Genomic DNA, 26,419 nt, shown 5'->3' with positions numbered 1-26,419 from the left:
GCTTAATTTGTGTCCAGCCCTAAAACAATTATGTGAATGGGTGGGTGGTAGTTGCAGGATCTATATAGAGAACTAACCATAGTTAAGTAAAGTAATTAAGTAGGGCTTGTCCAAGCCAAAATGGCCCATAGGCTCCTGCCCTATCTCCAGATTATATAGTGTAAATCAGCTTGATGTACAAGTAGACCACCTCCTGGACAGGACACTAGTCTATTGCAGGACCTTAACCCTAATCCATCTCATTAAAGGGATAGTGCAACATTTTACAAAGGGGACATATTGGTTTCTTTTCCCTGTAAGCAGTCATTGCTTTGATTTTATTTACCTGGCATTTTAGCATTTCTGGCACAAATGGGAACAACATAAGCATCTTCGTTCTTCATGTCCAAATCATCTCTAAGTAAGAGCGACAAAATTCATTTTGATATACTTTAGGAAGATGATTTGGATATGAAGCTTGAAAATGCTAATGTTGTTCCCATTGACTTGCATTGGATTTGTGCAACAAATGTTACAAAATTTGCATTTGAAACAGTGTCTAGGTAAACAAAAACAAAGGATTGATTGCTGTCATACCTTGTCCATAGTCTGCTTACAGGGTAAGATTTCACAGACGAAGGGCTCTTGTCATGCCTGCTCCCGCTCCCCCTTTCTGGCGCTCGAGGGCGCAATGCGGTCCATCATTACGCACACCTGTCACCATCGTTACGCGCATCAGCGCTTCATTGGACTCACTTGGACTATTACTTTATTGATTACCTCCCCTATATCTGTCACTTCCTCAGTTTATTCCCTGCGTCTGCATTAATGTTTTGTTCCCCCATCCAGACGCTGTTCTTGTTTTGTTATATGTCCGTTTATCCATTAAATCTTCACTCCCTGTATTTGCTTCTCGTCTCCCAGCATTTGTCCTCGCAGCTCTATTCAATCTGTATCACTGAAGCGTTACAGATTGCACAATAGAAATGTTAAGGTAATTTCAGATTGAGTCGACATATACAATATTTACCGTGAATGCAGTCTCCGCTAATGTGGGAACATTGCCTTTAAATCTCAATCATGATGTATCGCTAAACTTCCAGGATACTAAGGGCAGGAATTTATTTCAAGTACAGAGGAAAGTTGGGGAGGGGAGGATGGCAGGAAGGGACAGAAGTTTAAGAGTGGGGCACAGCCATTTGAATAAGTCCTTAAATGTGATAGGAAAGAGAGACCATGGAGCATGTATTGCTACAGTGTGGGCAGTATCATTTTTTACATTATAGTCATTTAGCAGACACTCTTATCCAGAGCACCTTACAGTAGTGAATGCATACATTTCATACATTTTTTTTTTCTCTGTACTGGTCCCCCATGGGAATCGAACCCACAACCCTGGCATTGCAAACACCATGCTCTACCAACTTAGCCACACAGGACTACAGAGGGAAAGAGAGAGTCTGAGATATGGTATGAGGGAGAAGGGGATACAGGAAATTAGTTTAGAATATATTGAGGAGAACGTCATTAGATATATTCTAAAATATTTTTGTTATATTTTTTAAGAGCAACGGGGCTGACAGGTAGGATTTAGTTTGACCCTGTCTCTGGACCACACTCCAGTACAGTAGGTGGCGGTAAAGCACCATAACGTTGGATGCCAACCGCTGATAAGCCCCACCGAAGAAGAAGTTGTAGCTAGTTGCTGAAATCAAGCAGGACGTGAAATAAGGTAAGCGTTATCCTCATTGAAAACTAACCAACCCGAATGCATTTCTTAGTGTTCACACACGTGTATATACTGACGTTTAAATACTTGTTGTTCGACAGCTGTTACATAGCTAGCTAATGCTAGCTGGGCTAGCTAGCTAACGTACATTGCTAACTTGTCCCTAGCAACGCTCTCGTGTGGTCCTCATTTAGAACGGTTGAGTAAATGTTACAGTTATCTGCTCGCGCAATTTCTGAAAAGACTGTGCACGCACACAAATATTTGAGCAACAAGGCCTGTGTGGGTGTGGGATATGGCCAATATACCACTGCCAAAGACTGTTCATAATCACAACGCAACGCGGAGTGCCTGGACACAGCTCTTAGCCCAGGTATATTTGCAATGTACCACAAACCCCAGAGGTTATTTTAATGCTATTATAAACTGGTTACCAACGTAATTAGAGCAGTTTTGTCATACCCGTGGTATACCACGGCTGTCAGCCAATCAGCATTCAGGGCTATAACCACCCAGTTTATAATGAGATTTATAGACGTGATAGCGATGTTGTGTTTCCATAAGTGGATTAATTGGTCTAATTCATGTATGGTAAAGCTTCAGAGTCTTCCAATTCAAATGAACTCATGACAAAAACGTTTTGAGCGAGGAGTCAAAGGTGACAAACCGCCCACCCTGTTTCGGTTGGGTCATTTATAATTCAAAACAATGGATTCTGATTCATAAACTGGGTGGTTCGAGCCCTGAATGCTGATTTGCTGAAAGCCGTGATATATCAGACTGGGTATGACAAAACATGAATTTTTACTGCTCTATAGTAATTGCGTTGGTAACCAGTTTATTACAGCAATAAGGCACCTCAGGTGTTTGTGGTTTATTGCCAATATACCACAGCTAAGAGCTGTATCCAGGCACTCCGCGTTGATTCGTGTATTGGAACAGCCCTTAGCAGTGGTATATTGGCCATATAAACTGGGTGGTATATTAGCCATATAACACACACCCTTGGACCTTATTGCGTAATTATAAACTGAGTGGTTTGAGCTCTGAGTGCTGATTGGCTGAAAGCCGTGGTATATCAGACCGTATACCATAGGTATGACAAAACATTTGTAATTACGTAGGTAACCCGAGTGGCGCAGCGGTCTAAGGCACTGCATCTCAGTGCAAGAGGCGTCACTACAGTCCCTGGTTCGATTCCAGGCTATATCACATCCGAACACAAGCCTAAGATCACCATTCACAATGCCATGCGTTGGCTGGAGTGTTGTAAAGCTCACCGCCGTTGGACTCTGGAACAGTGGAATCGCGTTCCCTGGATTGATGAATCACGTTTCACCATCTGGCAGTCCGACGGACGACTCTGTGTTTGGCAGATGCCAGGAGAACGCTACCTGCCCCAATACATAGTGCAAACTGTAAAGTTTGGTGGAGGAGGAATAATAATGGTCTGGGGCTGTTTTTCATGGTTTGGGCTAGGTCCCTTAGTTCCAGTGAAGGCTTATATACAGTGGGGGGGGGGAGTATTTGATCCCCTGCTGATTTTGTACGTTTGCCCACTTACAAAGAAATTATCAGTCTATAATTTTAATAGTAGGTTTATTTGAACAGTGAGAGACAGAATAACAACAAAAAAATCCAGAAAAATGCATGTCAAAAATGTTATAAAATTATTTGCATTTTAATGAGGGAAATAAGTATTTGACCCTTCTGCAAAACATGACTTAGTACTTGGTGGCAAAACCCGTGTTGGCAATCACAGAGGTCAGACGTTTCTTGTAGTTGGCCACCAGGTTTGCACACATCTCAGGAGGGATTTTGTCCCACTCTTCTTTGCAGATCTTGTCCAAGTCATTAAGGTTTCGAGGCTGATGTTTAGCAACTCAAACCTTCAGCTCCCTCCACAGATTTTCTATGGGATTAAAGGTCTGGAGACTGGCTAGGCCACTCCAGGACCTTAATGTGCTTCTTCTAGAGCCACTCCTTTGTTGCCCTGGCCGTGTGTTTTGGGTCATTGTCATGATGGAATACCCATCCACGACCCATTTTCAATGCCCTGGCTGTGGGAAGGAGGTTTTCACCCAAGATTTGACGGTACATGGCCCCGTCCTTTGATGCGGTAAAGTTGTCCTGTCCCCTTAGCAGAAAAATACCCCCAAAGCATAATGTTTCCACCTCCATGTTTGACGGTGGAGATGGTGTTCTTGGGGTCATAGGCAGCATTCCTCGTCCTCCAAACACGGCGAGTTGAGTTGATGTCAAAGAGCTCCATTTTGGTCTCATCTGACCACAACACTTTCACCAGTTGTCCTCTGAATCATTCAGATGTTCATTGGCAAACTTCAGACGGGCATGTATATGTATTCTTGAGCAGAGGGACCATGCGGGCGCTGCAGGATTTCAGTCCTTCACGGCGTAGTGTGTTACCAATTGTTTTCTTGGTGACTATGGTCCCAGCTGCCTTGAGATCATTGGCAAGATCCTCCCGTGTAGTTCTGGGCTGATTCCTCACCGTTCTCATGATCATTGCAACTCCACGAGGTGAGATCTTGCATGGAGCCCCAGGCCGAGGGATATTGACAGTTCTTTTGTGTTTCTTCCATTTGCGAATAATCGCACCAAATGTTGTTACCTTCTCACCAAGCTGCTTGGCGATAGTCTTGTAGCCCATTCCAGCCTTGTGTAGGTCTACAATCTTGTCCCTGACATCCTTGGAGAGCTCTTTGGTCTTGGCCATGGGTGGAGAGTTTGGAATCTGATTGATTGCTTCTGTGGACAGGTGTCTTTTTATACAGGTAACAAGCTGCGGTTAGGAGCACTCCCTTTAAGAGTGTGCTCCAAATCTCATCTTGTTACCTGTATAAAAGACACCTGGGAGCCAGAAATCTTTCTGATTGAGAGGGGGTCAAATACTTATTTCCCTCATTAAAATGCTAATCAATTTATAACATTTCTGACATGCGTTTTTCTGGATATTTTTGTTGTTATTCTGACTCTCACTGTTCAAATAAACCTACCATTAAAATTATAGACTGATCCTTTCTTTGTCAGTGGGCAAACGTACAAAATCAGCAGGGGATCAAATACTTTTTTCCCCCACTGTACACCGGTTCCGGGTCAGTGTACTGGGGTACGAGGTAGTTGGGGTGATTGATTGAGGTAATATGTGCTTGTAGTTTTGGTAAGGTGATTAATTGAAGTACTATGTACATGTAGGTAGGGGGTGAAGAGCAGAATGTCCGGGTTGCCGTTTAATTAACTGTTCAGCAGTCTTATGGCTTTTGGGAGGGGGGGGGGGGCTGTTCAGGAGCCTTTTGGTCCCAGACTTGGTGTTCCAGTACTGCTTGCCATGTGATAGCAGAGAGAGCATATAATGCTGTATCTTCTAGTATCAGTGTTTGGACCTAAGAAGTAGCCTTTGGGGTCTGGTGAAGATTCTTCCACATTAATCTCTCACTCTTTCTTTCGTAGAACAGAAGATGGAGGCAGATTCGTCTCTCCTGAGCTCGGAAATGGAACTGCAGCAGCAAGAGGAGCTCTACCAACAGCTTTTGCTACAGGTTTGGAGGAATGTGTTAAATGAAATTTGAAGTGTGTACTTTATTAAAGATGAACACCATTGACATCCAATTGCTGCCAAGTGGGCATACACATTGGGTATGCCCAGAGTCATATGTGACTCTGGCCTACAGTGCCTTTAGAAAGTATTCTCACCCCTTGACTTTTTCCACATTTTGTTGTGTTACAAAATAGGATTAAAATGTTTAATTGTCATTTTTTTGTCAACGATGTACACAAAATACTCTGTCAAAGTGGAAGAAAAATTCTGACATTTATTGAAAATATACATACACACACACACACACACACAGTTGAAGTCGGAAGTTTACGTACACGTATGTTGGAGTCATTAAAACTCGTTGTTCAACCACTCCACAAATTTCTTGATAACCAACTATAGTTTTGGCAAGTCAGTTAGGACATCTACTTTGTGCATGACACAAGTAATTTTTCCAACAATTGTTTACAGACAGATTATTTCACTTTAAATTCCAGTGGGTCAGAAGTTTACAGACACTAAGTTGACTGTGCCTTTAAACAGCTTGGAAAATTCATGAAAATGATGTCATGGCTTTAGAAGCTTCTCATAGGCTAATTGACATAATTTGAGTCAATTGGAGGTGTACCTGTGGATGTATTTCAAGGCCTACCTTCAAACTCAGTGCGTCTTTGCTTGACGTCATGGGAAAAGCAAAAGAAATAAGCCAAGACCTCAGAACAAAAATTGTAGACCTCCACAAGTCTGGTTCATCCTTGGGAGCAATTTCCAAACGCCTGAAGGTACCACGTTTGTCTGTACAAACAATAGTACGCAAGTATAAATGCCATGGGACCACGCAGCCATCATACCGCTCAGGAAGGAGACCCGTTCTGTCTCCTAGAGATGAACATACTTTGGTGCAAAAAGTGCAAATCAATCCCAGAACAACAGCAAAGGATCTTGTGAAGATGCTGGAGGAAACAGATACAAAAGTATCTATATCCACAGTAAAACGAGTCCTATATCGACATAACCTGAAAGGCCGCTCAGCAAGGAAGAAGCAACTGCTCCAAAACCGCCATTAAAAAAAGCCAGACTACGGTTTGCAACTGCACCTGGGGACAAAGATCGTGTTTTTTGGAGAAATGTCCTGTGGTCTGATGAAACAAAAATAGAACTGTTTGGCCATAATGACCATGTTTGGAGGAGAAAGGGGAGGCTTGCAAGCCGAAGAACACCAGGACGGACTGGTGCACTTCACAAACTAGATGGCATCATGAGGAAGGGAAATGATGTGGATATATTGAAGCAACATCTCAATACATCAGTCAGGAAGTTAAAGCTTGGTAGCAAATGGGTCTTCCAAATGGACAATGACCCCAAGCATACTTCCAAAGTTGTGTCAAAATGGCTTAAGGACAACAAAGTCAAGGTATTGGAGTGGCCATCACAATGCCCTGACCTCAATCCTATAGAATATTTGTGTGTTAGAACTGAAAAAGTGTGTGCGAGCAAGGATGCCTACATACTTGATTCAGTTACACCAGCTCTGTCAGGAGGAATGGGCCAAAATTGACCCAACTTATTGTGGGAAGCTTGTGGAAGGCTACCAAAAACGTTTGACCCAAGTTAAACAATTTAAAGGCAATGCTACCAAATACTAATTGAGTGTATGTAAACTTTTGACCCACTGGGAATGTGATGAAAGAAATAAAAGCTGAAATAAATCATTCTCTCTACTTTTATTTTGACATTTCACATTTTTTAAATAAAGTGGTGATCCTAACTGACCTAAGACAGGGAATTTTTACTAGAATTAAATGTCAGGAATTGTGAAACACCTTAGCCAAATACATTTAAACTCAGTTTATGTAAACTTCCAACTTCAACTGTAAGTATTCAAACCTCTGAGTCAATACACGTTTGAATCACCTTCAGCAGCGATTACAGCATTGAGTCTTTCTGGGTAAGTCTTTTAAGAGCGACGCACACCTGGATTGTACAATATTTGCACATTAGTCTTAAAAAATTCTTCAAGCTCTGTGAAGTTGGTTGTTGATCATTGCTAGACAGCCATTTAAGTCTTTCCATAGATTTAATTCAAAACTAACCAGGCCACTCAGGAACATTCAATGTCATCTTGGTAAGCAACTCCAGTGTATATTTGTCCTTGTGTTTTAGGTTATTTTAATAAAAATAAAAAATAAATTGTCCTGCTGAAAGGTGAATTCTGTTAGAAAGCAGACTGAAGGTTTTCATCTAGGATTTACCTGTGCTTAGCTCTATTCCGTTTCTTTTTATCTTAAAAAAAAACCTCCATAGTCCTTGCCGTTGACAAGCATACCCATAACACATTTTTATTCTGTACAGGCTTCCTTCTTTTCATTGTCGTTTAGGTTAGTATTGTGGAGTAACTACAATGTTGTTGATCTATCATCAGTTGTCTCCTATCACAGCCATTCAACTCTGTAACTGTTTTATAGTCACCATTGGCCTCATGGTGAAATCCCAGAGTGGTTTCTTTCCTCTCCGGCAACTAAGTTAGAAAGGATGCCTGTATCTTTGTAGTGACTGGGTGTAGTGATACACCTTCCAAAGTGTAATTAATAACTTCACGATGCTCAAAGGAATATTCTATGTATTTTTCTGTTTTTTTCTTGTTTTTACCCATCTACCAATAGGTGCCCTTCTTTGCTAGGCATTGGATTGAATCTCTGTTTGAAATGCACTGCTCAACTGAGGGACCTTACAGATAATTGTGTGTGGGGTACAGATATGAGGTAGTCATGTTAAACACTATTGCACTTCTTTAGGCTTGCCATAACAAAGGATGAAATACTTATTGACTCAAGACATTTCAGCTTTTGATTACTTTAAAATTTGGAAAAAGTCAAGGGATGTGAATACTTTCTGATGGCACTGTATATATTGCCATGTGTTAAAGGAAATCCACATAATGTAGCTAAGTGAGTAGTCTTACCTATTGTCAGCCATTTGTGATGTTGTTTTGACAGCTTCTATCAAGATCATGACTTTGGCTTTGGCTTTCAATGAAGCTGGATATAAGGGCCTAATTTAAATGCATTTGTTTCCATTCCAATTGTTCTTCAACCATGAGCGTAGGAAGGATGAAGATTTTGTAATTGAGCTGTAGCTCTTGAAATGACGAAAACGATCAGTTTGTAATTTTAGCATCATACACACCCCTGGCACATAATCCTGGTCCCAATCCAATTTTCAGTTCAAAAGTCAATCCAATTTTCTGTTCAAAAGTCAACTGTGTAAACATTTATCCCTGCATGCATCTATTTTAGAGGTCGCCCGATTATGATTTTTTTTTTTGTTTACACCGATACCGATTATTGGAGTCCCAAAAAAGCCGATGCCGATTAATCTGCCTATTTTTTTATTTTTTTTAAACTACTTTTTTACATTTATTTATTTGTAATAATGACAATTACAACAATACTGAATGAACACTTATTTTAACTTAATATAATACATCACTAAAATCAATTTAGCCTCAAATAAATAATGAAACATGTTCAATTTGGTTTAAATAATGCAAAAACGAAGTGTTGGAGAAGAAAGTAAAAGTGCATTATGTGCCATGTAAGAAAGCTAACGTTTAAGTTCCTTGCTCAGAACATGAGAACATGTGAAAGCTGGTGGTTCCTTTTAACATGAGTCTTCAATATTCCCAGGTAAGAAGTTTTAGGTTGTAGTTATTATAGGTATTATAGGACTATTTCTCTCTATACGATTTGTATTTCATATACCTTTGACTATTGGATGTTCTTATAGGCACTTTAGTATTGCCAGTGTAACAGTATAGCTTCCGTCCCTCTCCTCGCTCCTACCTGGGCTCGAACCAGGAATACATCGACAACAGCCACCCTCGAAGCAGCGTTACCCATGTAGAGCAAGGGAAACAACTACTCCAAGTCTCAGAGCGAGTGACGTTTGAAACGCTATTAGCGCGCACCCGGCTAACTAGCTAGCCATTTCATATCGGTTACACCAGCCTAATCTTGGGAGTTGATAGGTTTGAAGTCATAAACAGCGCAATGCATTACGAAGGGCTTGTGGAAAAACGCACGAAAGTGCTGTTTGAATGAATGCTTACGAGCCTGCTGCTGCCTACCATCGCTCAGTCAGACTGCTCTATCAAATCATAGACTTAATTATAACATAATAACACACAGAAACACGAGCCGTAGGTCATTAATATGGTCGAATCTGGAAACTATCACGTTTATTCTTTCAGTGAAATACGGAACCGTTCCGTATTTTATCTAACAGGTGGCATCCATAAGTCTAAATGTTCCTGTTACGTTGCACAACCTTCAATGTTATGTCATAATTACGTAGAATTCTGGCAAATTAGTTCACAACGAGCCAGGCGGCCCAAACTGTTGCATATACCCTGACTCTGCGTGCAATGAACGGAAGAGAAGTGACAATTTCACCTGGTTAATATTGCCTGCTAACCTGGATTTCTTTTAGCTAAATATGCAGGTTTAAAAATATATACTTCTGTGTATTGATTTTAAGAAAGGCATTGATGTTTATGGTTAGGTACAGTCGTGCAACGATTGTGCTTTTTTCGCAAATGTGGTTTTGTTATATCATCCCCCGTTTGGTGAAGTCGGCTGTCTTTGTTAGGAAGAAATAGTCTTCACAGTTCGCAACGAGCCAGGCGGCCCAAACTGCTGCATATACCCTGACTCTGTTGCAGAGGTGACACATTTTCCCTAGTTAAAAGAAATTCATGTTAGCAGGCAATATTAACTAAAGATGCTGGTTTAAAAATATATACTTGTGTATTGATTTTAAGAAAGACATTGATGTTTATGGTTAGGTACAAGTTGGAGCAACGACAGACCTTTATCGCGAATGCGCACCGCATCGATTATATGCAACGCAGGACAGGCTAGATAAACTAGTAATATCATCAACCATGTGTAGTAGTGATTATGATTGATTGATTGATTGTTTTTATAAGATAAGTTTAATGCTAGCTAGCAACTTACCTTGGCTTCTTACTGCATTCGCGTAACAGGCAGGCTCCTCGTGGAGTGCAATGTAAAGCAGGTGGTTAGAGTGTTGGACTAGTTAACCGTAAGGTTGCATCCCCAAGCTGACAAGGTAAAAATCTTCCGTTCTGCCCCTGAACAAGGCAGTTAACCCACCGTTCCTAGGCCGTCATTGAAAATAAGAATGTGTTCTTAACTGACTTGCTTAGTTAAAAAATATTTATATAAAAAAATCACCAAATCGGTGGCCAAAAATACCGATTACCGATTGTTATGAAAACTTGAAATCGGCCCTAATTAATCGGCCATTCCGATTAATCGGTTGACCTCTAATCTATTTATCCTCACCCTTAAGCCCTGATCAGACCTACAGCGCCATTGCGCAAAATGGTACACGGCATCATCTGGTTATGTGTGCAAGAAAAGATTAACATTCCTATTCTAATACCATTTCTGCCAAGTCATATACACGAATTTGATGCAAATCCAAAGTATGGACCTGACTGCAACTGCCTCTGCAACGCAAAGCTAAGAGCTGCTGTAAATCTGTACTGAGAATGTGCCTGGCATTGAATCCATTTGCTTCTCTCTCTTTTTCTCTCTCGCTCATCTTACTCTCTCTCTTTCTCTTTTAGACAATGGGAAAAATGCAAAGTGAAAATCCTCGTGATTCTAGAGTCATTCGGCCACAGCCTGGTCAGTCTCTCTTTGGCGCACGCACGCACGCACACACACACACACACACGTAAACAACAGCTGTGTGTTTGTTGAATCCGTAGGTCTGTGTGTGAAGACTTTCACCCTGCCTGATAAACGGAAGGTATTTGTCAACATCTGTCAGTCTGCTGCCGTCCCGCACCCACCCCCCCTCTCCAGGGAGGCACTAGTGGAGCTCCTCGAATCAGAAGACCCCACAGGATACAGAGTACCCATGAGCATCGGAGAGGCCCACACAGAGGTGGACAATAGTGAGTGAATGGCTACTTTCTGAGGATGTCTTGACTTGACAGTTAATGCAGTTTTTCTATTCTGATCATGGAGTTCCGAACACATTGTTCGTCCACACCTACATTTACAGTACATGTGTCTACCTGGTCCACATTGTGTCTGGATTCACTTTTCCCATGCTATATTCAAATGCCAGTATGCATTCTGCAAACGATGGAATAGGCAAAAATTGCTAATAACACAATTTCGATAGCAGTAGCTAACTAATGGAGCTAGCTAGCCAGCTAACTTCTGTAGCTAGCTAGCCAGCTAGCTAGCAAAGCTAAAGGGATTGCAAAAGGCATAGCGTAACTGTAGCCAGAGACAGCGGAAGTAGGGGTGCGGGGGGGTGCAGATATTTCTGTATTTCATTTTCAACAAATTTGAAAAAATATCTAAAAACATGTTTTCTCTTAGTCATTATAGTGTATTGTGTGTAGATGGGTGAGGGGGAAAAAAATATTTAATCCATTTTGAATTCAGGCTGTAACACAACAAAATGTAGAATAAGCCAAGGAGTATGAATACTTTCTGAAGGAACTAAGTGTCAGTTGTAGACATGCGCTGATTCTCTACGCTTCTCTCGACGTGTGTACTCGTACACTGCCCCTCTTGGATTTAAGACTGGACTGGTGTGAGGAATATGGTGGAAACCATCTCCAGCCTTGCTTACTTTTCAAAGCAAGAGAGGGGGGGAAGGAGTGCACACTTCTGGAGAACAGTAGAGAATTGGAACGCAGCCATGTATCCCAATATTCCTGCATGACTTCCTCTCCTTGTTTAATACTCTCCTTCAACCCGCTTCACTTATCCCTGAAGTGTGTACTTGTACCAGAGCAGTGCTTCCTAACCATTCGTTTTTTTCACCCCCCAAACCTTTACCCTAAATCGGGTGTATTCAATCGGCTACACTATATACAGTATGGCAAAATAAATGCTGCAGTAGCTGTTTTCAAAGTTTTTCTGTCATTTTGTTTCATAGTTGGTTGATAATCACACAAAGAACTACGAATCCTACAATATATCCCACTGCAGCAACACACTGCCTGGCAGGGGAGCTGTGCGCACCGTGATTGAGGTGCTGAAGATTAATTCTTAGAAGCGCTGTGCACAGGCATAAAAGTTGGTCTAATTTACTTGAAAGTCTACTAAAGTTAGACTTTGTCCAATAATACATTTCTTGGGTTGTTTTCCAAGTTTTGAATTGACTTAAACTGCTACTAGTCAGAATCTCACAGGCACACTGTCATTGATGACTAGAGCTGCTCGAGTGCCCTTCATAGCCACGGTAACCTTCTGCCCTTGAAGGGGCAGCTGAACATTTTTGCCTCATCGGGTCACAAAAAATGTAATGAAATTGAGCAATATACCACTTTTAACTAGTAACACATTTATTGTTTTAGAAACATTACAAAGCATTTTCATATTTTTTTTATGTCAAATATTTTGGCTAAAAAATCTGTGGCTGGTGGACCAAAAAGTTAGTTTCAGGCTCTGAACTGACTTATTGCGGATAAAAGGCTGTGCGTGATGTCATGGTGCATGTAAGAACTTTTGCATGGAAATTCTCATGTACCTAATAAAAAATCCAAGTTAAATCGGTTTCCATCGCGTTTTCAACTCTACTGATGGTTTTGTCACAAAAACTGTTGCATTATATACACCGTTATGCCCATTCGGGTCCTGGCATGGGTAGTCTACCTACATGATGAGATCATTATGGATAAGAGTGAGATTATATTTTTTTGTCAAACGGCAGCCAAGCATCAATCATCATGTCACCAGAATAAGACCCCTCTATATTTATTATAACTTATTTAATGTGTAGCCTAATAAACTGCATGTTTTCCTGAGTCGCAGTGGGAGGACCACACAACATATCATCACGTCACTTCCAAATTTACTTTGATATGATGGTTATATCAATAATGATATATGCCATATAAATATTTGCGGTAGGGCTGTCCACGACTAAAAAATATCTTGGTCGACCGAGAGCTGTCTGTTCTTTCGACCAATTGTTTGGTTGAAATCTTAAAAGGTGTATTTTTCACCAATACGGTATGTACTGAGCTTGTCTGATGCTTTAAGCACACTGTTTGATTAAATACCGACCCTACCCCCCACCCCACTGCTGCTGGTCTTCGCAGATTCTGCTTTATGCTCCTTAAGTTGCCGGTAATAGGCAACCAGGGGTTGGCAATCTTTTTCCATTTGGGTGCCAGTTATGATTTTCCTTTTTCAGTTTCCTTTTTTTAAATTATCAATCATTAACCACATGACAATCTGAATTATATCTAAATGAAAATGATACAAATCTAAAAGTAACTTCTATTGCAATTGGCAACTATATAAAAATAGCCTACATAAAGCCAACAAATTAAAAACATTGCATCCTGCAGGTAGAGAATATCCTCATTTTAAAAATAAATATCCTATAAATCTAATTGGCTATGCATGGTCTGTCTGCAACGAACTTAATATAAAAAAAATATCAAATGGATCCGGCCCTAAGCTCGCCCTAGCAAACTTACAACATTGTATATAATATTCTGGGGCCCTCGGGTTTCTGGGCAAGCGATATCAGGTATTTTAAGACGTTTCCACTGGATCAGAGCATTACTTTTTCCCCTTTCATTACGACTGGTTATCGAAAGGGAGAGCGATTCAAATACATTAAGGAACTATTGTCATTCTCAATGTATTGTAATACTATCAGACATCCCCAAATGGGCACATTTATAGGCCTACATTTGCGCGCAGGCCAGGTAGCCTAGTCCTACTTCTATATGCATAATCAGGTGTGTGTCCTTACTCGACATTGACAGGAGCACACCAAACAAAAGACAATCAATTGACAAAATTCGTAAATGGAGTGAAATAAACCAAAACTTGTTTCTCACAAGTATAGCTCTGCAAACAACGTGCCCACTTCAACAATGAGACTGGTAAACAACTGTAATAATAATATATTGAATGCATCAACAGAAATTGAGGCGTGAATCAGACAGGTGTTTCGTGTGCCATGAAGAAAAAAAAATGTATTTGTGACTGCTAGACTAAAAAAATCTTGGTCGACCAACAGTCGACTAAATGGGGTCAGGCCTAATTTGCACATAGGTGCGTTTCCACTGCCATTTCTCACATAATTCATTTTACAGACAAAGGTCCCACCGTATCGAACCAACAAATAGTTTGTTGACATTTATAAAATTGTACCTGCATTTCCTGTTTCAATCAGCAATGTCGTGACTTTTTTCATGCGTCAGGTAATTCATCTGCATGAAATGGTTTGATGGCAACCTGGTTTATGTTAGAGTTGTGGACTTGAGTCACATGACTTGGACTTGGGTCATACATTTGATGACTTGAGACTCGACTTGATATAAAATCATTTGAGACTTGGACTTGGAGCCTCAAGACTCGGGACTCATCTTTGACTTGAGACTGATGACTTGTAATTATCTGGCCTGGTTTTGTCACGTATTTTGCAGCAGTGTCTCCACGAATTACTCTCCACACAGCCAGAGACAGTAGTAGCAGCATCTCCCTTGCGAAAAAAACTTTCAACAGATTGGCTAGTGAAACCCACATAGGACCCTCTGATTGGATCAGCAAACTGTATATCAACACAGGTTGGGTGAGCTAGCGGACAGATTGCTGATTTGCTGCACAGCTATAGGATCGGGTGCAGCGCAAACGTCAAATTGTAGGGAGAGAGGATTGCCATAATAAAGTAATATGCAGTTCCAAAAATAGTTTGATCAAGAATAATAACTGTTTACTTAGCAAGCTCACCAGCAATGGAGCATCAAGCAACAATTAGGCCTACTATCATAGGTCCTACTGGTCTTTTGGTATGTCAAAATTGCCGTAGGAGCGTCTCTCCATTTGCGCTCTCCAAACTCCCACCAGTGGAGAGCGCGTGTTCTCTTGTTGAAATGTTCGGTGGTGGAAAAAGTACCCGTTTGTTATACATATTCAAACCGCTTGACTTATTCCACATTTTCTTGTGATACATCCTGAATTCAAAATTTATTAAATAGATGTTGTATCTCACCCATCTACACATAATGACAAAGTGAAAACATGTTTTTATTTATTGTTACTGAGCAACCGGGCAAGAAGGATCTTGGTCAGGGAGGTGAACAAGAACCCAATGACCACTCCTACAGAGTTCATTGGCTGAGATGAGAGAACCTGCCAAAAGGGCAACAGTCTCTACAGCACTTCACCAATTTGGCGTTTTTGGGAGAGTGGCCAGACAGAAGCCACTCCTAAGAAGAAGGCACATGACAGCACGACTGGAGTTTGCAAAAAGGCACGTGAAAGACTCAGAGCGTAAGGCATAAGATTATGTGGTCAGATGAGACAAATTGAACATTTAGTCTTGAATGCAAATGTCTGGAGAAGACCAGGCAAAGCTCATCACCCATCTAACACCATCCCTACCGTGAAGCATGGTGGTGGCGGCACCTATGGGGATGCTTTTCAGCGGCAGGGACTGGGAGACTGGTAAGGATAGAGGGAACAATGAATGGAGCCAAATACAAGCAAATCTTTGATGGGGACTTGCTTCATTGTGCAAACAACCTTTGACTGGGGCCTACACACAATACCCTATAATGTCAAAGTATAATTATGTTTTTACAAATTAATTAAAAATGGAAAGCTGAAATATATTTAGTCAATAAGTATTCAACACCTTTGTTAAGGCATTCCGAAATAGGTTCAATAGTAAAAATGTCCTTAACAAGTCACAAAATAAGTTATATGGACATAATAAGTTATATGCGTGCAATAGTGTTTAACATGATTTTTTGAATGACTACCTCGTCTCTGTACCCCATACAGAATTATATGTAAGGTTCCCAATGGTAACTTTTTTAAACAGTTAGAGTTTATTGGTGGTGGTGGGGGGAAAACTGAGGATGGATCAACAACATTGTAGTTACTCCATAGTACTAATCTAAATGACAGTGAACAGAAGGAAGCCTGTACAGAATTTAAAAAAATCCAAAACATGCATCCTGTTTGCAATAATGCACTAATGTGAAACTGAAAAAAATGTGGCAAAGACATTAACTTTATATCCTGAATGCAAAGTGTTGTTTGGGGCAAATCCAACAAAACATATCACTGAGTACCACTCTCCATATTTTCAAGCATGGTGGTGGCTGCATCATGTTATGGGTATGCTTGTCATCGGCAAGGAATTGGGTTGTTTTTATGAATAACGTTTTGAATTAAATCGGCTTGAAAATCTATAGCAAGACTTGAAAATGGCTGTCTAGCAATGATCAACAACCAACTTGACAGAGCTTGAAGAATTTTTAAAAGAATAATGTGCAAATATTGTATAATCCAGGTGTGCACAGCTCTTAGCGACTTACCCAGAAAGACTCAAAGCTGTAATCGCTGCCAAAGGTGATTGTAACATATATTGACTTGGGGATTGACTACTTATGTAATCAAGATAGATAGATATCTATATTTTTGTGTGTACATCATTGACAAAAAATTACAGTTAAATCCATTTTAATCCCACCTTGTAGCACAACAAAATGTAGAAAAAGGCAAGGGGTGTGAATAATTTCTGAAGGCAATGTACCTGTTTGAGCTCCTGTTAGACAGATTCGATTTGGTTTCTCAAGGGGAGGCTATGCAGTCTTGCCCTCTACCTGTGTCCGTTCAGATAGGACAGGTCACGCCTGATACAGAAGCAATCTTTTTCGACCGTGTATATTTGGTCAATCGAGTTGTATATTTTGTATGATATGGCGTTTTTACCACTGGATCACCAAGACCTGTAAATAATATACACTCTGAGCACGTCAACCTGCCTTACCTTCTGCTGATTTCATTCCCCTACCGCTGCTACAAGGTCCCTATTTTACAATTACATTGGCTAATCAAAGATTTTCAGTCATTGCATGTATAGATCATTTATTTGCTTGACTTGGAAAAACTTGTGACTTGACTAACTCATAGGATGCATGACTTGGGCTTGACTCGAGAGACTACCTGTTCTACTTGGGACTCGACTTGAGACTCAGACCTCAAGACTTGCTTGTGACTTGAGAAATAGTGACTTGGTTCTGTCCTGTCCCCACAGACTCCCAAGGCTGCACAGCCTACGACGTGGTCATCAGTGAAGAGTTCTTCCAGAAATGCCAGGTGTGTGTGTGTGTGTGTGTGTGTGTGCGTGTGTGTGTGTGGGGGGGGTGTGTGTGTAACTCCTGTCTGTGTGTTTGTAGAAGGATCCTCTATTCCAGCAGTTTCTGATCGCTGTGTCATTAGAGGGGCTGGAGAACAAATACAACTTGGAGCTCAGCCGAGGTATGTATGCCTGTATCTTCAGTGTGCGTGTTTGTTTTGTGAGTGAGCATTAATCAGACCCATGTTCTGTGTGTTCTGCTCCAGATGAGGTAATATCCCTATATTTTCTGTGTTTTTCTCTCCTTCCCTCCCAGACTGGAAGGTTCTGAAGAACAGGAAGTTTCTGGGCTCTGTGAACGAACAGAATATTCGCACCAAGAGCAAACCTGTGATTCAGGAAATAGACCCCAAGTATGTTTTTGCTTGCTTTTTCTTTCTTTCTTGCTCTCTCTTTTTTCTCTTGTACGCTCACTCTCTCTCACACACACCACACAAACTCACTTCTGTTATCAGTAATTCACCACTAGAGGGTGGTGTAGAGTTGACTACAGTCTGTATGTGGAAGAGTTCAATCTCCTCTCTCCCTCCCCCCCCTTCAATCTCTTTCTCTCTCGCTCTCTCTCTCCACAGGGATACTCACACAGCGCCAGAACCAGCCAAACGGTAGGTCTGTCTGAGTTGTCCGCTGTGGATTTGATTGTCACATACCAAACTGGAACATATTTTCTCCTTTCTCACTCTTGCGCTAACCCACCTCTCTCTCCCTCTCGTCTCTTCTCTCCATCCATCTCCAGGCCAGAGTTCTGTCTGCTGGTGGAGCCCCCTGTAGGTGATCCAGAGTTTCTGATAGCAGAGATACAGCTGCCCGGAGTGGTGAGACACAAGCCCAGTCCTAAACACATCCCACTCCCCCTATACTCTGTGTTTAACCTCTTCCCCTTCCCCTATAGCAGGGGTGTCAGTCATTTTACCCCAGGGGCTGCATTCGGAGGGCCGCACTAAAAATCGGTTATTTCTTCACCGTCAAAATTTGCAAAGAATAGTCCTCTATCCATTGTTTTTTGGGGAATTTTCGATGCTCTCTGACTATTTAGTGATTATTAGCGAGCTGGACACAGTCGAGAAACTGTGTGAATGTAGGTCCATTATTTAGTCATTTTTAAAGTTATATTGAGTTTGTTTTTTATTTAACCCGGGGGCCGGATTATACCCCCTCGCAAGCCATATCATTATCATTTAAACAGTTTCGACACCCCTGCCCTATATACTAGGCCCTAAACCCATCCTTCACCACTTATACTCAAACCGTTTCCTCACCCCTAGATCTATAATCTATATACTATTGTAAACCCATTCTTAATTCCATATTCTCAATGTGTTAACCTGCTTCCTCACTCCCTCCCTATACTCTATGCCAGTATTCTTAACTGGTCCTGGGGACCCACAGGAGGTGCTGGGGTTTGTTCCAGCCCAGCACCAACACACCTTTTTCAAATAATTATCCAATCAACATACGTGGCAGTGATTGTAATAGGACCCTGAGTTTTTTTTTTACTGGTTAACTTTGGGTGCTTGTTATGACATTAATACGTAAGCCAGCAACGTTTCCCTTGTCCTCTCTCCTTCACTCCCTCCCTTCTCTTCCCAGGCCTCCTCTCTCTCCCTCGTTCTGGACCTTGGGGAGGACAGGCTTGTCCTGAATGCCCGGCCCTCCCTCTTTCATCTGGACTGTTTCATACCCTTCTTCATTGACCAGGAGGGCAGCGTAGCACAGTACAACACCAACACGCAGGTACACACACACACGCACATTCTAAAACACAGTACAGCTATTCACTGACACACGGTGTCTGATATTGACACTCTTTGTTCTCCTCTCTCCGCCTCCCCTTTCTCTCGCCACAGATTCTCACGGTGACGATGCCGGTGGTGTCTTCATGAAGAAGCTGAAAGTCAGATATTTATCCATTTTTGTTGTATTATGAAAATAAAACTGTTATTTTTATCACGGTCTACGAGTGCTTATGTTCAAATCACTTCAGTTCATCTTTGAGATACGAGGAGTTATCACACTAAACATTAGCCATGCATTGTCATTATCATACCTGCCATATTTAGCCATAACAATCTTTCAAACACTCTTGCAGTTAGTCGACATGTATCCCAACAATACCCCATTTAACTGTCTCTTTAGTATGGGTTTTACTTTTTTTACTACTTGTTTCCCGGAGTCTCTCTATGAACGGAAGACCCTATTCTTGGAAAGGGATGGAAGAGAATACTCATCCCACCTATTTCTGGCCATTTATTTCTGGCCCTGGTATGCTCCTCTCATCCATCCCTCTTTTGTCTCCCCTTTCTCTCTCTCCGCTTTCGTTCTCTGTATATCTCTGTCTCTCTCTCTCGCCACCTGCCCCTTTTGTTCAGTGAGGTCATTCCCTCGTTCTCTTAATCCCAGTAGGCGGTTGTCTTTCTCCCAAAGTTCTCTCCTAATCCGCCCATGGCCCTCTGCCCTACACATACACACACTGCCCCTGTATAAAACTCCCATTGTCTCTCACTACAATAGTCATTCTCCTGGGCTCCTCTGTCTGTCTGTCACACCGTTGAAACCTCACCTTGCTCTTGGTAAGTCTTTCTCCAACTCTCCTCCTGTACATCCAGGTTCTGAATGACCTTTCACCTCTTGATGCTGCTCTCTCAGTTTTGGTCATGTAGGGTCAGTTTCTCAGACAGAGATTATGCCTAGTCTTGGCCTAAAGTTTTATTTTTTTTGTCCAAGACTCAGTTTAAGCTGTGTCCGGGAAACTGGCATCTTAAGTATATTTCTGTTAGGAATATCTTATCTGTCTGTGGTATCAGTTTTTGTACCTGTTGGATCAAACCTATACCCTGTCATTGTTTTTAGTTGGTGCATATATGTATTGCCTGTACTGATCAATGTAGGCCTGGTCATGTATGGTGGTTTGTGTTTTGGGTATATTGTCTCCTGTGGAGGATAATGGATTGTACTTTAATAGCAGCGGCTGGGATAAGTCCAGGACCCTCATTGACCTTGTAGCTCTTGTAGCCAGCCCTAATGTCCAGTCAGCTTGTCCGTCATACTGTGCTAACTGTCTCTTCTTCCTCCCTCCTCCTTGTTCCCACCGGGTTAGATATACATTCTGACAGACAGATAGCTAGGAGCAGTGATTCCCGTTCTCCCTCCCTCCCTAGGACTATTAATACGGTCCTCTCCCCTATAGCAGTGATAATGAGCCGGTGTGACTCACTCTAATCTACCACCGTCTCCCCACCCTGCCTCCCGTCCCACGGCGTCCTTGACTAAAATTAACCCATCAGAATTCCACCGTTAATGCTCCCTCCGCTGTCCCGGAGAAACTTTACACTTGCCTCAAATCCCGGCTGTCTTGCCGGACCGCTTACCAACCAACTGCCATTTAGCTCCAAATAGTGGGCTTCCGCTGCCTCGCCTGGTAAGCCTGCTCGGCCGGCATTCTTAACCCTCCCTCCCTCGGCTTGAGTTCACGCCCTTTTTCCATATCCATACTGGCTTCTCCTGGGTCGGTCATTGGGACACGCAATAGAAAATGTTTTAATGTTTTGAAACAGAAAACCAAAATGTATGTTTCTTATTGGACAATTCCAGGTTGTCTCTCCATGTTTGTCTTTTTTTTTTTTTTTTTTTACCTTGGTGCCTAATGACCATGACCTTGTTCCTAGTTGGAGTGGAATAAGCTTGGGTACAGGCCTACAGTCAGCTGCTGGATTTCAGATGTTAGGCTGGTAAAAACAGGGAGAACTGATCTAGCATTGATAATTGCCTTAAAGTGAATGTGGTAATGGTTAGGGAGAGGGAAGCAGATCCAAGACTAGCTTTTAGGAGCACATCATTTAACTAACCTAATACATTGGAAAAACAGCCTACTGAATGAAAAAAATGAAAACCGTCAATCGACTCATGACAATGTAGTACCACAAACGAGCATGAGAAGTCAAACAGAACACAGTGGCGCTTTGGAAGCAAGGTAATGACAGGACCAACTCTATCAGCAATGGACCTCCACCGATGTTGTCACCCACCATGTGTCCCTTCGTCCATCCGTCGGTGCGTCTCATTGTCCCCTCCGTTGGCTAGGTAAACACACCGAGTAACTCATTAGCCGTGACACCCGTTGGAAAGAGGGATGGATTAATCTCCGCGAGGCGCCGATGGCATTTTAGGATGGCCGACATTGTTTCAGGCACAAAACCAAGTGAGGGAGAGACGCGACAACAGCTATGTGCCCTATAAATATTTCCTGGGCAATGCTATGCTATGAATTGTTTCAGCTGACACCATTGTAGAGAGAGGTCACAGGGAAAAGAGAATAGAGGTTTATAGACACAACAAAGAACACGGGTTGATAGACATAAGAGGAAGATGGGAAAGAAGGACCAGGATTCAATCTAATTGTCTAACGTGCTGAAACCAACCCCATGCCGTAACTGTAAAGTTTTATAAAGCCCTTCCATTCAATGACAACATGTATTGCTGAGTACTAGACCTATAGGTTTTGATTATACAAACCCAAGTATAACCAACCACGGCTATCACAGTACATTTTTTGCAGTATTAAATCAACACTTAAAGTACATTTTAGCACTGCCACAGATAACATATGGGCCCACTCTACAGAGTGTAAAAAGTACTCTGATTATAGTGTTACATTTTGCGTGTTAATGTAACACTTGGTAGTGTAAAAAATGTACTCTGCATTACACTTGCCAGTGTTAGAAATTGAACAGGGTTAATTAACACTGTGTTATTTATATTCAACTCTAGTTTTAATCTAGAGTTAAGTCCTATTAGTGTTAAACAGTCCTTTTGGGTGTTGTTTTAACACTATGGTCTAAATCCTAATTTGCATATTTCCCATGGTGCCTTTTCTTTTTGAATGAAGCCACTCCCGAGTGGTGCAGCGGTCGAAGGCACTGCTTCTCAGTGCTAGAGGTGTCACTACAGACCCTGGTTTGATTCCAGGCTGCATCACAACCGGCCGTGATTGGGAGTCCCATAGGGCGGCACACACATTCCTATTGGAATCCAGCCAGAGTTAGGAGGTCATACAGTTCATTCATTATTAACTTGCATTCAGCATTGATTAAAAAAATAAACTACGTAAACCATTTAAACCAGAACAACCGTTTCAGTAACGAGTGCAATAAATCTTACTAACTGATTGGATTAGTTCAGAAAAATATGTTAGTTAAATTTGTGCAGCATAAGATTAATCAATCAATCAATGTACATGCAAAAACACAGATACTAAAAACAATCCTAAAAAAAATCTACCTGCAGTAAAGCATGCTGGGAAATAGGATAATGATGGGTGTGGTTTTGATAGGACTGTTTTACTCTTCAAAGTGTAAAACAGTCATTTTGGCTATTAACACCAACGCTGGGGATTCTTTTACACCACTGAGTATTAAATTCACTCTTACAGAGTTCATTTAGTTCCTGAATCAACACTAGAAATGTTACATTGAACAATCAACACTGGCCAATTTGCTGTGTACCATCAAGTTTACTCTCTACTCCTTCACACAAGTCATCTATTGGTCTATTGTTCAAGATGACAAATAGGAATGGAAATAAGAGGAGAGAAATAAAGAAGGGCAACTGAAGAAAGTGATAGAAACTGTATCTCCCTCTGTGTTTAGGGCCGTAACATTCTCACCTGTTCACACTGTCAATCTCTCTGCTTGTCAGCCAGGAAGATGTCAGCACCATGGAACAATTTATAGCAGAAACCCCCATGGTCCAACATGCACAATCCCCTTGTGAGTGTGTGTGTGCCTTTCTCTATGTCATCTGAACAACCATTATTTTCTTACATTTTTATTGGACATATAAAGCCAAACAACAACGTGAAAACAAACAAAAGGCTCAGACACGAAGAAAAAAAACATACAATATGAAAATAATGTTCAAATATATCTCAACATCCTGTCCCCTGTCGGCCCAAGTTCTTACTCCTGACCGATAGAGGGTAGTTGTTTAAAAAAAGGAAACGAAAGGTCAACATCTCAGGAAAAAGTTATCAGTACGTCCTCTGAGTGTATTTATTATTTTCTTAAATGAAGAAAAGACATTAGGTCTTTCAGCCAGGCTGATACAGTGGGTGGTTTGGAGGACATCCGGTGAAGTAAGATCTGTCGGTGGGCTACAGCATGCCTCAACGTCTGCTGTACTTTTGGTGAGACCACAGCACAGACGGAGCTCCAAACGTAGCTGTCAAAGGGCAAGGGCCGCAGGTCACGGCCAAGAACATTAGAGAGGCGCGTGAAAAAGGATGACCAACAGTCTGACAGCTTAGAGCATGAATGGAATATATGAGTGTGATCAATCATACGTGTGATCAGCGGGAGAAATGGGGTGTCCATCACAAGTATCATTTGTGTATGGGGGGAAAAAATGATTACGTTTTGCTTTGATGTAGTGAATTCTGTGCAAGACTTTGAACTGAATTAAACCTAACTGAGCGGGGGGGGGGGGATGGTTAAGCCATCAAATTGACTGTCAGAAGAGGAGGGAGATCACCTATTTTATTTTTGTGTTGTGGTAATGTGTGATAGTTACTAGAAAATTGTATTGTCAAGAGGTTGGCGATTATGTATGAAACGTATACCGACTATCCTTTCGGTTTTCTTTTAGTGCAGCCATGTCTGATGTAGAGGAGGAATACGAGTGAGTATGGAAATAATATACATTACCGATGTAATGCTGTGATGGCCACTTTCCTGCTTTCCATTTTTAATTTATTGCCAACTGAATTAGTAACGGAATCTTTCTCTCTCTCTCTCTCTCCCTCTCTCTCTCTCTGGTAGGGGGGAGCAGGCGGAAGGTGAGTGCGTTGCTGAGCTGAGGTGTTAGTGTTGTCGTTCATTTTGGACCACACTTGGCCTTGCATGTGGAAGTCCACGACCCTGTTATTATTAGCCTGTTCTCTCAGCTCCTTTTTGCTTTCAGCACACTGCTGACAAATATTTTTTTTTAAAGCCCCAAGCCTCTGACCTCTATTAGCCACACACTCTCCATATCTCTTTTCATCTCCCTCCGTTCCTTTCATCTTCTATCTCTTTAATCATCATTCTAATGTCTCTCTCCATCCCCTTGTCTCATATGTGTCTTTTCCGTCTCCACCCTTGTCTTTTATTAGTTTCCCCCCCTATGTCTACCGCATTGCCTGGATTTCTTCATTGCCCCATGTCCCTTCTCTTGTCCTCTGAACTGCTCTCTGACTTTCTCTCTCGCCATTTGGCTCCCCCCCTCTCCTCTCCTCTTCTCTCTCTCTCTCTCTCTCTCTCTCTCTCTTGCTTTCTCTCTCTCCAGAGGAGGCAGAGGAGGAGCCAGAGGAGGAGCCAGAGGAGGAGCCAGAAGAAGAACCACAGGAGGACGATGGGGGAGGTGAGACGAGTTGTCTCTCGAATGACACCCTATATGTACAATAACACTGCACTACTTTTGGCTGTGTCTCAAATGACAATATATATCCCCTACAACACAACACTACTTTAGACTGCCTTGTGTCCCAAACTACACCCTAAATCCCCTACAACACTCTACTACTTTAACTTAACAATGGCTGTCTCGAATGACACCTCGTATCCTGTATAACGCTTTAGACTAGAACCATGTGACTTGCTCTATGTGACTTTGGCTAGAGGTAGTGCATTAATGCTATTTGGGTTCTTAATTGGATTCGTTCTGACATTTCCTGATTTCTTGTTGTGTTTCTACATACATATATATATATATATGTATATATATATTTTTTTTTTATCATTTGTGTACTTGTTTGACATTTTACTGCATTGTTAGGGGCTAGTAACATAAGCATTTCGCTGCACCAGCTATAAAATCTGCTAAACTGTGTGCGTGACCGATCAACTTTGATTTCATTTGATTACATGGGAATTGCTTAGGATGTCATGCCAAATGATGATTAGCCCACTGTGTAGAAATAGCCAATCAGAATCTAGGCATGAACAGACCTCACAAATCATCATCAGCGACAGAACCTGTCTGTGCAATCAGACTGACTTCAGAGCCGAGGTCACTCAGATGAGATACGGATGACATTAGGATCTTAAGGAGCAAGGTATTCTGTGTATAATGCCAGACTAGTGGGTGATGCACTCTGACCTGTCAATATCCCTTATGTCCCGCTTCCATTGGCTGACCCTGTGCTGGTCCTGGCTATCAGAGAAACAAGAGTACACAGGTAGGGTGAGAACACATTATACCAACCAAAATATTAAACAAATAAATGCCAATAAAATAAAAAATGATTAAATGATCTATATCTACGGATTACATATAGGGTTATTCCGTTCTATTTAGCCTCAATCTATTTTCGGTATGGGTTTTACAGTTGTTGTTATCGCTGCAGTACTTTTAAGTGTTTAACTGCTTGTTTTTGTTGCTTGATGCTTAGTTTTCGACTTTTTTATGCTCTGCACTTCCTTATGTGGAGACAAGATACACGGAGTGAACAAAACATTAGGAACACCTTCATAATATTGCGTTGCAACTATTTTGTCCACAGAAGAGCCTCTATTCGTTTACCCCCTACAACACAACACTACTTTAGATTTGGGCAGCAGGTAGCCTAGTGGTTAGAGCATTGGACTAGTAACTGAAAGGTTGCTAGATCAAATCCCCGAGCTGATAAGGTAAAAATCTGTCGTTCTGCACCTGAACAAGACAGTTAACCCACTGTTCCTAGGCCGTTAATGTAAACAAGAATTTGTTCTTAACTGACTTGTCTAGTTAAATAAAGGTAAAGTAAAATTCGTAGGGGCATGCACTTTACAAGGTGTTAAGTGTTACACAGGGAAGTTGGTTGGCTGTCTTTTGGGTGGTCGACCATTCTTGATACACACAGGAAACTGTTGAGCGAGGAAAAACCCAGCAGTGTTGCAGTTCTAGGTGCGCCTGGCACC

The 26,419-nt window shown here is 41.6% G+C and overlaps 2 protein-coding genes across 5 annotated transcripts in view; both read left to right on the top strand.

Annotated features, from left to right (window-relative positions):
• The first annotated feature begins 1,621 nt into the window (after positions 1-1,621).
• On the top strand, positions 1,622-19,436 carry pih1d1 (PIH1 domain containing 1). 2 transcript variants are annotated; one of them, XM_029727189.1, is made up of 11 exons: positions 1,622-1,711; positions 5,185-5,268; positions 10,921-10,981; positions 11,065-11,253; positions 17,388-17,449; positions 17,530-17,611; positions 17,746-17,842; positions 18,062-18,094; positions 18,226-18,304; positions 19,080-19,223; positions 19,337-19,436. In XM_029727189.1, exons 2-11 carry the CDS (start codon positions 5,188-5,190, stop codon positions 19,370-19,372), a joined length of 864 nt encoding a protein of 287 aa, XP_029583049.1. In that variant the 5' UTR covers positions 1,622-1,711; positions 5,185-5,187; the 3' UTR covers positions 19,373-19,436. The 2 variants fall into 2 exon arrangements, with proteins under 2 accessions (XP_029583049.1, XP_029583048.1); XM_029727188.1 differs by having other exon boundaries at positions 1,623-1,711; positions 5,180-5,268.
• A 533-nt stretch (positions 19,437-19,969) lies between these two features.
• LOC115170851 (troponin T, slow skeletal muscle) overlaps positions 19,970-26,419 on the top strand; it is a 13,455-nt gene continuing 7,005 nt past the window's right edge. For 2 of the 3 annotated variants that reach the window (XM_029727181.1, XM_029727179.1), the window contains exons 1-4: positions 19,970-20,059; positions 24,129-24,161; positions 24,302-24,318; positions 24,807-24,881. In XM_029727181.1, the coding sequence (XP_029583041.1) occupies positions 24,136-24,161; positions 24,302-24,318; positions 24,807-24,881 (118 nt within the window). In that variant the 5' untranslated portion in view covers positions 19,970-20,059; positions 24,129-24,135. The remainder of the gene's footprint in view (positions 20,060-24,128; positions 24,162-24,301; positions 24,319-24,806; positions 24,882-26,419) is intronic. The other variant, XM_029727180.1, reaches the window with a different exon arrangement.

The sequence above is a fragment of the Salmo trutta genome, chromosome 32 (genome assembly GCF_901001165.1).
Source record: "Salmo trutta chromosome 32, fSalTru1.1, whole genome shotgun sequence".
NCBI lineage: Eukaryota > Metazoa > Chordata > Actinopteri > Salmoniformes > Salmonidae > Salmo > Salmo trutta.
This window is presented reverse-complemented; position numbering and strand designations above follow the sequence as displayed.

Excerpts from the sequence above, each read along its gene's own strand:
- pih1d1 (XM_029727189.1), top strand. The coding sequence starts at position 5,188 with ATGGAGGCAGATTCGTCTCTCCTGAGCTCGGAAATGGAACTGCAGCAG. Across the intron at positions 11,254-17,387 it reads CCACACAGAGGTGGACAATA|ACTCCCAAGGCTGCACAGCC; the intron begins GTGAGTGAATGG and ends CTGTCCCCACAG. Across the intron at positions 17,450-17,529 it reads AGTTCTTCCAGAAATGCCAG|AAGGATCCTCTATTCCAGCA; the intron begins GTGTGTGTGTGT and ends GTGTGTTTGTAG.